The sequence below is a fragment of the Zonotrichia albicollis genome, chromosome 7 (assembly GCF_047830755.1).
Source record: "Zonotrichia albicollis isolate bZonAlb1 chromosome 7, bZonAlb1.hap1, whole genome shotgun sequence".
Taxonomy (NCBI): domain Eukaryota; kingdom Metazoa; phylum Chordata; class Aves; order Passeriformes; family Passerellidae; genus Zonotrichia; species Zonotrichia albicollis.
This window is the reverse complement of record NC_133825.1, coordinates 34,929,740-34,942,248: the sequence shown is the minus strand read 5'-3', so window position 1 is coordinate 34,942,248 and position 12,509 is coordinate 34,929,740. Positions and strand designations below refer to the sequence as shown.

Genomic DNA, 12,509 nt, shown 5'->3' with positions numbered 1-12,509 from the left:
AGTAGTGAATTTGGCCAAGGACAAAATGCTATAGTTTGGCATTCACAATATGAAAACAAAGTTTAAAATTATGACCAAATTTCCTTCGCTTTCCTGTCACCAAGTAACTTTCTGCCATCTGGCTTTCCAGAGGGTTGCATATGTTTCTGACAATTTTGCTGTCTAGATAGTCCCTCAGAAATCAGAGATCTTAAGAACAAAGTTAAGCATCAAATTTCAAAGATTACCTGAGCTGTTAGCAGTGGCTGTGTGTCTTCCATATCAATTACTGTATCCTGGCGAGGCGCAGCAGAGAGCAGACTAACTGTAAGCCAAAGGTTTTATTAAGGCAATATGGTGTAGGAAAAATATCTTACTAAACAGTTTCATCAGATTTAAATCCAGACAGTTAGAGAAAATGTAAAATAATTCACTGGCCATTTGTTTGCTCCACTAAAGAAAGCAATTAGTTGCCACTTTTTGCTAAAAAAAGACAAAGTACTTTTGTGCAGGATATGCAAACATTTCTCAAATATATAGAATTAAAACTAAAAGTAAGAGTAAAACTTGAAAAAATGTAGAGGAAATGTCACCATTGTATTCAGACCATATTTGCTGGAGTACTGGATCATCACTGTCACTAGGGCTGAGGTGATCTGCAGGTAGTTAACTTCCAAGTTGATACTAAAGAGGAACATCAGGGAATGAGCACAAGTCCAAGAGTGGACTCGCCTTTGCATTATGCCCTCTTATGCTTCACAGAATGTTACACTATTAATACTCTCTGTCAGATGTTTTTCCTTTCAGATAATCATATCTCCGCCTAAGTACACAACACGAGATGGCAACTCATCAGAGTAAACAGGCAGGTAATTCTAGCATCTCACAAGAAGGTGGAACTTTTCATTTTCCAGCTTTGTACCTTTCAGCTGTGGTGCAATGTCCTGTTTAGTGGTGTAGGGGTCACAGCGAAAGCTTTCCAGTAAATCAATAGTGCATTGTCCCACGATGGGCTTCCGTCCAAATGGTCTGTGGTCTATTACTTTAATAACAAGAGATGGACTGTATAACTCCTCTTTGGGCAACAACTAAAAATAGAAAGTTAGAGGTTTTTTTACAATGAAACAGAAGAAAAAGAAAGAATAAAGATTTTCCCCCTAAATTAAAGGCAGTTACTTCATTTATTTAATACTGAGCTACTCCGTTCTATGGCTGTATGGTGAATGAAAACTTCTAATCTTATCAGTCAATAAAAGTCAGTAAGAATAATTGTCCCAAATATTGAATATTCTTGACTTTTGCACTTTTCCCATCCTGGCAAAAAGCAGCTAAACATCTATAAGTAAATTACCCTTTCAAATAAAAAATATATACTGCACTGGATTGTGCATATAAAATTGTGCCACCTGTACAGTACATGACTGTACAGACATGTTTACATGATCTTTATTACAGTTTTCAGGCTCATAAATTTCTTATGGTAAATCAAAAAAGGATGTGTAAGCCTTCCTACTCAGAACAAATCCTTGATTTCTAAAAACTATGGAGGAACTTATTTTGCTATAGAGAGCTGGCATATAGGTTTTTGTAACGTACAACTTTCATGAAGAGAACAGAAGATGGAAAATTAGGTGTCTTTTTGAGGTTTTTGATCACCACAGATTCCACCATTTCACCCCCACATTCCACAATTAGACTTGGAGACATAACAGGTGCCAGCTGGTAGTTTTTCATGTTCCGCAACCCCCAGGCCAGAATCTGTAAAATAAAATCCAATATGAGCAAAAGTGGGAAAGGATGTCAATATGTTTAATATAATAATCCAAAAGCAGGAAAGAAGAAATTAAATCTTTTCAATAATAATATGTGTCTGGCAAAATATTTCAAGGTTCTAGTTCTAGGAAAATGAATGAAAACAGTGATATTCACAAACACTTAGAGAAAAGAGTATTTCTCACTATGAATAGTTTTTGTTTTCTGTAAGTAAATTCAAAACCTTTCTGTCTAGAGGATGAGAAGACTGCCCTTGTATTCAGTTAGTTTAAGAGTAACCATACCTCAACAGCAGTGAGTTGAACTACTGGTCTGATTCCTTGAGGGACCATGTAAAGCTTTGGTGCCCTTTGTGATGGAAGAATTGGAAGGTTGGTACCACCCTGTTAAGACACACACATAAGTATTAGATTCTCTCATCTTAGCTGAAATACCCTGCAACTACTAAGACAGTTCTTCCCATAATGTCTCACCATGTAAGAATATATGCTGTGTCTTATTATATTACACATACAGAAAAAAATACATATATACCTTGTCTCTCAAAATAAGTTCTGCAGCAAAAAGAATGTCTCCACAAGCTTTGCCATTATTTGTTACAGGATACCAGAGCAGTTTTGGTGTGATGTCATCTTCTGGGGCCAACTTGACCATGGGGGAACAAACACTTCTTCCAAGGAATTCATCTTTACCCTGCAACCAAAAATGGCAAAAATAACCATTAATGTACTGACAACTGATATAAATAAATAAATAAGCAATCAGCATAAAAAGATTTCACCTACCACTTGGTCACTGTCAAAAAGTTCAATAACAACCTTAGGTGGGTTTTGGGCTATTGACTGTGGGTCCCCATAGATCTCAATTTCATTAAATATGAGAGTTTGGTCCCACGTGGGATTTAGAGTTGAATGAATGATCTCAGTTGTTTTGCTTTGATGGAGGAAAGAAACATGAGCATATGGATCTGAAATATCATACAGAAATTGAAAGCATAGAGTTACAGACAAACAAAACCACATCAAGCCATAAGGCACACAAGCACATTTTTTATCAAATATAGCGTTATTTTGCTACTGTTGTTACCAGTTCTAGAAGTGATTCTATGTAAAACAAAAATGAACACATATACATAATTTACATTTAATAGAGCAATTTCCATTTGATTAATAAATCACTTCCTTTATACAAGGCTTGATTAACCGAGTAATAAATGAAAATTATAAAATATCTTGCAAAGCAGAAAGAGAACCAGAAAACTAAAATGAAACACTGTTTATACTAATCTTGTCTTAAATCTTGTCCATAGAAACCCTTTTTTGTTCTCTCCATTGATATACAACTATACTGCCTCATAAATAATAGAAAGAAATAATTCAAGGTCTGACCAGTTGCCAAACAACAAATTGTCCCAGGCTGTATTGCTCAGATCATGGTTAGGTTTCAAACATGCTCATTTATAGCAACCTCTTTTTGTGAAACAGCTGAATGATTCAGGTGGTCTAGCCCCAGTATTTGGCAGGCCTTTAAATCAAGAGCTCTGTAGAAGGTATCTGATGATGGTCATTAATGCTTCCTCTACCAATTGCAATCACTAAAGACTAAAGGCAATTTTAAAGGTTATCTTTAGGTCAGTTTCAATAGATTCTGCCAAGCTACAGGATCAGAGTTTTACAAAATTTGGCTAATTCTTCAAACTAATTTTAGAGGAAAATAAAATGTAGATGAGCTAGTTTATGTATGACTGCTTCTGAGGTGCCTGTCCTGAATGATAAAATGCAATTTGGAGGCATTTGTAACTGTTTCTTTGCATTGCTTTTAAGTACTGCATGTTGAAATAAGACCAAATTCACACAGGCAGCCATACAGAACCCTCCTTATTTTAGAAAATATTACTAAAACCTGCAAAGCACTGTATCTTCTGTAACAGAGGCATTACATTTACTCAATTACAGGGGGAAAAAGAGGGATGCAAATAGAGGGTAATGGAGAAAGAAAATTCATTTCAGCTTTGTCTTTTGCTGAGGTAACCTCCTTAAAGGAGGTGTAAAGTCATGTTCTTACAGAATCTAAATTCAATTTGCTCTGTGGCTTTCCAATGAAATTTTGATTTGAATTATCAAAACTTGAAAACTGGGTATTAGCCTGACTACAAAGATGCCAGATGGACACAGCACAGTTGGAATACCTAAGAGTTGGAAATGAACATGTATAAACAAATAAAAGACATGCTTATCAGTAAGGCACAGTGTAGTTTTCTGCAAGTTAATTTCCATAATGAATTAATATAAAACACTGAACACTGAGAGGCAGTTGGTGCCATAACTAATGAAAAAACCATCCAGCTTTCTTCATCCTTGCTTTTATGCAAGCCTCCTGCAGGACAAAACTGCATGTAGACTTTGGTTAGAAGGAGAATTCAAGGCAAAAGGAAGGGCCTGGTCATGGGAAATTCAGACCTCATCTGAAATCCAGTTCCCTCACTGACAATTCACTGGCAGCAACTGGTACAGAACATACAGAGCACTTTGTCTGCAGCAGCCTCTGGGGCAGCAGTAACCAAATTCAGATTATGCTTAATAAAGCTGAGACTTTCTTTATGGCATAGTTTCAGTAGCTGGGACCTGCATACAAACCTTATGGAGTTAAGATATTCTACATCCAATAAATCCATCAACAAGTTCATGGCAAATGTGGGTTTTCTGCACTTTTAGAAGGATTTTTCCATACCTGAAAAACTGTCTTTGTCTAAAGCCATGAGGTTCCTTGCCTGGTAGATGTAACAGCGAAGGTGGTAAGTATATACTCCTGTATCAAATAAATAAAACAAGTTCAACTGCATTATAGAGGTTTCTTTTGTGTGATGAAGATAGTTTGTACAAATGCCTTACACATTTTAACATAAGCACTGTAATAACATTTTTGCTTTTCACATGATGAGTGTATTAATACCAATGAGCTAGCCCCTGAGAATATTTGTTCTGCACAAAGCAGAAATAAAAAAAAAATCACTAATGCTATCTGGCCTTTTTTTCACCACACAATCATCTAAAAAAACCTTCTATTCAAAAATTGCTCTTTGAAACAGTTTGATAATCTTGTTCACACAAAGAGAATCAAGAACTGGGCACACCTTTGCTTAATTTAAGTATTCACTACAGCACTTCCGAGATCTTGGGTCTTTCACATTTTTAGCTCTTAGCCTAGAAAGTTATCCCAATTGCAACTCTGTCTCTTTGGTTAAAAGACTTTAAAAAATAAACCACTACATGTTAGGTGGAATAGCTTAAAAAGAAGATATGAGTGGCCCAACCCAGGACCGTGTGGGGTTAAGTTACTACAGCTTTTCTTTAAAAGATGTCAGGTGTAACCCTTTCAGCCCTTGAAAAATTCTGAGTCACCATCGTGGGGCTAAAACCTCTGACCTCTGGCAAGAAAAAGTGCTATTTCCCTCCAGCTGTCAATTATTAAAACAATATTCCCCAGGTTCTGAAATATTTAAGACTTAAACATCCATTCTCAGCAGGTTGATCAAGTTCTGCAGAGTTCAAATAAAGACAAGTCAGAGCCCCTCAAAAAGGATGTTAAGTCTCAGAATTGACCTCTATTCCTGTTAACTAGCACTGGTGGCTCCCATCTCAACTTCTTTGCTTTTGTGATTCACATAACAGTGATTACAAAGAATTTAAAACCCATCCAGGTTGGCACAGTTACAGTTTTGTTCACTTTGCCAACTCAACTACATGGTACTGCTTCCTCTGGGCCAGGCATTGTCTAATCTTGCACTGAGCTGGTTAAGTAATGTGAACCAACAAAAAAGTTAAATTTAGCATTAAAATTCCTGTCCCATGCAGGCTTTAAGAATATCTGTGTGACAGCAGACTGAAATATTGAAATGACTAACTGTAATTTTTCTTTAATAACTTAAATAGGATCTAATCAAGGGTCTGATAGTAATTACTAGAGAAGGCATAAAAAGCTAGATGTAAACCACAAAGATTTATGATTCTGTTTGAAACCAAAATGAAACAGACAACATTTTGGAGAAAGCAATTGTTAAAGAACCTACTGTCAAAATAGCAGGAAACCATTGGTGTGTTGGCACCAAACACTGTTGTAGCTGAATCCTTGGCTTTGTTTGAACTCTTCCCTTCTTCATCATCAGCACTATTGTCTGCTCCCTGAAATTACATACAGAGAAAAGTTATTGAGTATTTACAAACATGGAAAGAACTTGATAGAAATGGACCACGTGAGGGAATTTATTGGCTTCCATCTCCCTTCCAGCACAAGGAGAAATTAATTTGTGAGTGAATGTACTTTACAAGATGTTTACTCATGTCCAGAGGTGATTTTGTGTTGCCAATTGAAGCTCTGAAGAAGTCATATGCAGTCATGTCATCTTACTTCCAGGATGTTTTATTTCTGAATACCTACTAGCTACCTATCAGCTCTTAGTGGAGGAAAGCTCGCAGGTCTTCTGCACTGTGCTGGGGCAGAGAACTGCTCCAAGGCTTTCTCCCAGCACTAGCCCAGGAACTATAGCTGTAAGCAAAACGGAAATAGGAATTTTTACTCAGAGCAACCAAATTAACTGGAGAAAGAAAATTCTGTCAGTGAATCCTTGATCAACATTTGGTGCAAAAAAGAGAAACAAACCAAGAAAAAAGTGTGAAGTTTTGTTAATGCTATACACTCAGAATTATTATATATTTAAAAAAACAAAGGAGGCTTCTCACATTATTTGCTACAGTTTCTATTTTGGTAAATAGAGGTTATTTGTGAAGCTGTGTTAACCTCAAAAGCTGAGGAATAACTGCATTCTGCTCATCTATCTGCGTCAAACGAAATTCCGGCTTCTCCTACACACTATTTTCTTTTCTTATTGTTTTTTTTTTTTTTTGCTATCTTTTCTTGTGTCTGGTTGTTTATACAACCAAATATTCATGAGGGGCAGCTTTTTCCAAGCCTGTTGTCTTTTGTGCTGATGTTAAAACATCTAAATTACATGCACAAAAATCTTGAGCTATCTTTTCACTTGACTTACAGGGGGCTTACCTAGTAATTTGGCCTTTTGAGGTAAATCTCACATAATGCAAAAATAAAAATAATTAAAATATAAATAAGTAGGATTAAACCCATAAAACATAATCATATATAATGTGATATATAATATTGCATATGTCATTAAAATATAAAAAATTAGTAATAATACAAGAATCTCTACCCCAACTTTAATGATCCTTTTCTGATTAAATAATTTAAACAATACACGCTGTATTATCTTCTCAGTTATACTCTAGTTTAACAATGCATGGGCTAAAATGTCCAATATATTTGTTTATTTACTGCAAAGTAACAGGTTGACCTTTGAAAGATGTGTTTGACAATCTGTCTCTTACCAAAGCACCTTCAAGTTTAAAGATAGCTGCAGCACCGTGTGTCTCTGAGGGAGCCATTTTCCGTCTCCATCGTCTTCGGCGGAAAGTGTCAGAGCTGCGCTGCTCCCAGTGAAACTTCCAGCCAATCAAGGAAGCATATTCCCATCCTTCTTGGTCTTCATATGATGACCTTCCCTTGAAGATATAAATTCTTCTTATCCACAGTGTTGTGTAACAGTAGTAAAAAAAGCAGTGTTTCTTCTGGCAAGCCTAAAAACCCCCTCCTAAACCAAGGCTAGAAACATCAATGTACAAAAAGATAAAAAAAGGGAATGCAATGAAAATGTAAAAGGTTGTTGTAGATTTTTTTTTGCTTGGTATTACATGTTTTCTTCACTCAGGTAATGAGTAATCTCATGCAGATTTAAAACCAAGCAAACAAAAACCCTCACATTATTCCAGCGTACCAGTCCCTGCCTGGATCTCTCTTCCTTACCCTGCCTGCTGTCATTCCCTCCGACTGCTCCCTCCTGCGTTTCCGCACCAGCCTCCGTCGTCGATGTGTGTGGTACATTTTCTCGGCAGCAACCCATGACTTCGGTTTAGTGTCTGGAGGAATAGTAATTCCATATTCCCACCCTACAACAGAATTGATGAGTTGGTACATTTTCAGAAATACAAGTAAGATACCTGTGTGTGGTGTGTGGTCAACACAAACTGGTTCCCCACTTCCTTTAGTCCCCAGACTTCCTGATTCACTTCATAGCATTACTTGGTGACTCATCCCATGGCTGAAGGCTCACAGGTAAATTATCAGACAGATCCAAACCTGGCTTTGCCACATATTCTTGGTGCAATTACAGAGGTTTCAGGTCTCAACCTTCTGATTTCTCTAAAAGCCTCTCAATGCTACTAATCCATTAAAATGGAAATTGAAATAGATGCAGACAGTGAACACTTTCTCAATGTCATATTATCTGATTTCTTAAACAATTTATCCAAATATTTCCTTGGTATTTTTCCATTGGGCAACCAATATCAGGCTCAGAATATTGCTACAGTTTTGACATGTGTCCTCCTTCATTATGAACTTCATTAGGACATCAGGCTGTCCTAATATCAGCAGATAAAGAGTAAATCTTACCATGTTCATCCACTGCTCGATTTAAATCAGATTTCCAAGCATCATCTTCCCACACCCATCCAAAAGGACAAGTGAATTCACGTGGGGGTGGGGCTTTTTCTCCATTCTTTCATGTAAGGGAAATATAACAGTTTTCTGCATTAGTGGGGTAAATACACTGTGTAGCAAAACATAGTAGTCCTTCTCTTAAATCTTTACTTATCCAGTGAAAAATTTAACTCTCACCACATCTGTGAAGCTCTGCTCAGGTGCTTTCCATTCCCCTCCAGGATAGCGACTCTCATTTTCATACACTTCATCAGTAAACTCAGTATGACCAGCATCAGCTTCAGTCAACAGACTGCACGTCCAAAAAAAATACAATAATAAATAAAACCAATTTTAGTTCACTACAGAAGACTTATAGAAACATAGTTCAGAATGTGCACACATGGGGGTATTCTGCATTGTCCAGCTATTCAAAGGAAACTTAGAAAAAAACACTGAAGAAACTCCAGTTATAGTAAGCATAAATATGAGTGAGTAGCAGGAATGTTTAACTGCTGTTTTATTCAGGATCTGCTTTGAATACATCCCCTTGGAAAAAGAGAAAAACATCATAAATTTAAGTGTAGGAAACAAGGACTCTGTATGAATTATATGCATCTCTGGAGCACATGCATCTATGTATATACTAAAATTTGGCACTGTATTTAATTTGTTTTCATTTATGCTGTTGACAAGGCAAGCAATTAATTAGCTAATATTTTTCTAATTTGCAAGTAAAAGAAATAGGAGAACATGAAATCAGGTAACAGCCTGTTGCTATCAGGCACAGTGGTTCACTGTGGTTTAAAAGGCACCCAAGTGTGTTCCCCACTGCCCCTTGCTGGCCAAATCGAGCCACAGATCATCTCCCAGTGGAAGCAGCTGCATGGCAACAATGTGTATTTCAACAGGATTTGATGCAATTTCTTCGCGGCATCTTATTCATAAAAGCAATATAAATATATACAGTTCTTTAATATAAACAAAACGTCATCCATTCATGCCTATAACTGATAAAATTTTAAAATAGCACATATTTTTCCCTCACGGTTTTTCTATAGCAACAGTTCTATTTATTTTTCACCATCAGAACAAAAGAATTTAAAATAGGTCAAATATTTTCTTTTAGGAAGAAAGAAAAGTCTCTTTCTCATGCTGTTTTTTGTTTATGAAACAAATCATGTTCCCAGTCTGGTTTGAAGTGTGGCAACACAGTTGGACTGGCACAACTCCAGAGCTGAAAACCTCTGGCAGAGCAAGACTGAACCTGCTGGAGCTGAGGAAGGGCTGACACTTCATGAATTTGGTCTGCCAGGGGAGGAGCTGCCACATGGCACCACAACCTTCTTCTGAAAGCAACACCTGCCTTGAGGCAGTTTGAGAAATAACCTGTGACAGTTGTTTCCTTTCTTGTTACTTTTCAACATTTAATGAAATAAGCACAAAAAAACCGCCCAGTGTTTGTGAATGCCCATGCAAATGCTGTCATGGTGTTGCTACAGCATGAACTGCAGATTTATGCTGGATGCCAGGGTTAAATTTCATCCAGGGAAAATCCACCAATCCAAGGGTCTGCTCTGAAACCATCACAGCAGGACCTGTGAATCTCATAGAGACACATGGAAGCCTCCTAATAGCTTCCTAGGCATGAAATACTGTTATTATCCCTTTCTAAAAGATGAAGAACTGACACCCAGAGAATATAAGCAATATAGCCATCATTACATGGGGACTGCAAAACCATAAGTTAGTTCTTAGAAATGGATGCTTTCTTTCTGTTGGTCTATTTTGTTTTGCTTTTAAAAAAAGGTAATGTTAGTTCAAGCATCATTAACTAGCTTTGACTATTGGCTGGTTTTTGCTGCCCTGGAACATTCAGCTTAAAATCCCTTTCTCATCCAAGAAAACAGAGAGGAGCTTTTACTGAACACCACAAATGCCTTTATTTCTATCTGCATTAAATTAAAAGGATCTGACCTTCTTTCAGGATCAACCATCCATTCTCCTTCCCAGTCCCAGCCCTTTGGGGGTAGAAAGTACTCTCTTTTCAGTTTGATTTTTCCTGTAACATCAGAAAACTTGTGGCGACCAACAAGTCCTGAGGTACCCCACTTTCCAAAAAGGAGAGCCTGATTTTCATACTGTGTGGGAAGAAAGCAAAAATCCAATTATTATTTAGGAATAATAAACAGTTTTTAAGAGGAAAAAATTATATATTTATGTAACCATTATAACTGAAACACTTTACTATAAATTTACTTCCTCTGAAATTAAGTACTCCCTTTCTACATTACTCTGCAATGTCATCATCAATTTCTTTCTTTCATTTTCTTCTATGCTGCCTGGTAAACAATCTTCTCAGTGTAATGCCTCCCTACAACTACAGTAAAAATGTGTCTAAATTAAAGAGCTGTTAAATAAAATTATGTTACAATGTTCAACAAAGTTCCTTCTGTCCCTTAAATGCATGATTCTGTCTTCCATTTCAAATCTCCTATTTAAATTATTTTCTTTTGTAACATGTAGAACTGAATCAAAATCTAATCATAGGAGTTACCAGGGGCACAATTCTGATGTCAGCCCTGTCTATTTCCCCTCCTGGGATTATTTGTAGTTTATGATAGTCTTGAGTTTTCTGCCCTTATTCCTGGAAAACTGTTGGATTGTTGAAGACCAACAAAAGAGACATTCAATACCTCTTAAACTGTATACTTAAATAATGCTTTGAACACCCATTGCTTTAAGTGACTTAGTACAGCACTACTAAATATTTAAGCATAGGTGCAACAGTGACATCACTGTAAAAATGTCTTTTTATTAGCTATTTTACTGCTACTGGATTATATGCACCATTAGGTGATGCAGCATATAAAACACACCTGCTACTGCCATCCAAAACCTCTATTATTTGCTGTGGGAGTATTTCAAGTATTTGAATTCTGATTTTGTTAACTCTTCTCATTGAAATGTTATTGTATTATTGCTTTTTGTCAGCAACAGTAAATTTTCTGCTGCTACAAAAGAACTACTATTAAGCAAAACCACTTGTATGCAAGTATCATTTATAGAAGTGAAGAAGCAATTAAAAAAAAGGGATTATTCACATGCCAAAACATAATAGTTTAGATCTCTATCTTAATTACACTGATAAAAATCTAAAATAAATATACTTGAAATCACTGGAGTTAACCAGATTTGTAGTGACTAACCAGTTCAGAATCTGGTCTGCTGAAGTTCATCTGGTAGGCACAATGGACTTGATCATTAATTGCCTTGAATGGGTTCTACTTGTTTCCTTATAATAAACACTACTCTCCCTTTCTGTCAAGCATGCAAAGAAATTCAAAAGAGCTCCAGCTGCATTGAATTCCCAACATTCACATCCAAGTTTAAAGTAAGAAAGCAGTGCTGGACATACCATTTCTGCAAAAACACTGAATGTTCCCTCTGCAAAGCTATTAAACTTCTTTTCAACTGCACTGAGCCCCAGCCAAATGTTAATTCGTAGCTCTGCAGGCATTTTGACATCTTTGGTCTTGTCCTGTGGGTACTGGCACACAAACAAAAATGTTATTCTTTGTTCTGTTATGGAGGTATCACAGCTTTCAGTAAAATATATATAAACAGAGAGATATGAGTAACAATACATATTTATTTATCTCCTCCTGTACTGCTTTTTCTCAAAAGCCAGTAATAAGTACTACAGGAAGAAAACATTCTTTAAATTATACCTGCCTAGGGCATGTAAAAATCAAACACATTAATGGTAGTATCATCCCTGTTCCCGTATATTCTCTCCCAAGTTTCATTCAGCAATGAGTTTTCAGTGTTGACAACTTAAAACTTCAATGTTGATATTGGAGTTTCTTGTTGGGAGACTCTGGAAATGCAGAGGTTAGCAGGGATGGTTCAGTAAAAGCAGAATCAATGGTGGTTTGAATAAAACCATGAGGTTTTGTCTGCATTGAGGCGTTCATGAATATAACTACTAGTAAAATTACAAACTCTGTAAGCGCTCTTGTTTTAGTGTCAGATTGCTTTTCTCCTGGTTAAGTTTATTTCAGTTGAGGACAATATCAACTTAGATGGAGAAAGGCATTCCCATTCAAGAGTAAGAGTCAAGTCAGAGAGGCAACTTCTGGGTGTGGACATGCTCCATTGCTTACAGAAAACCATCCAAAACTGAGTAAGTTTTTGGAACTTCT

The 12,509-nt window shown here is 36.6% G+C and overlaps 1 protein-coding gene across 2 annotated transcripts in view; it reads right to left on the bottom strand.

Moving 5' to 3' along the window:
- Nucleotides 1-12,509, bottom strand: part of MYOF (myoferlin) — a 63,281-nt gene that overhangs the window by 15,668 nt on the left and 35,104 nt on the right. For both annotated transcript variants that reach the window (XM_005481216.4, XM_005481215.4), the window contains 14 exons: nucleotides 11,723-11,854; nucleotides 10,282-10,445; nucleotides 8,503-8,617; nucleotides 8,278-8,383; nucleotides 7,630-7,772; nucleotides 7,155-7,328; nucleotides 5,822-5,933; nucleotides 4,483-4,560; nucleotides 2,538-2,719; nucleotides 2,287-2,445; nucleotides 2,037-2,135; nucleotides 1,576-1,737; nucleotides 902-1,067; nucleotides 228-304 (listed from right to left, as the gene is read on the bottom strand). In XM_005481216.4, the coding sequence (XP_005481273.2) occupies nucleotides 228-304; nucleotides 902-1,067; nucleotides 1,576-1,737; nucleotides 2,037-2,135; nucleotides 2,287-2,445; nucleotides 2,538-2,719; nucleotides 4,483-4,560; nucleotides 5,822-5,933; nucleotides 7,155-7,328; nucleotides 7,630-7,772; nucleotides 8,278-8,383; nucleotides 8,503-8,617; nucleotides 10,282-10,445; nucleotides 11,723-11,854 (1,869 nt within the window). The remainder of the gene's footprint in view (nucleotides 1-227; nucleotides 305-901; nucleotides 1,068-1,575; nucleotides 1,738-2,036; nucleotides 2,136-2,286; nucleotides 2,446-2,537; nucleotides 2,720-4,482; nucleotides 4,561-5,821; nucleotides 5,934-7,154; nucleotides 7,329-7,629; nucleotides 7,773-8,277; nucleotides 8,384-8,502; nucleotides 8,618-10,281; nucleotides 10,446-11,722; nucleotides 11,855-12,509) is intronic.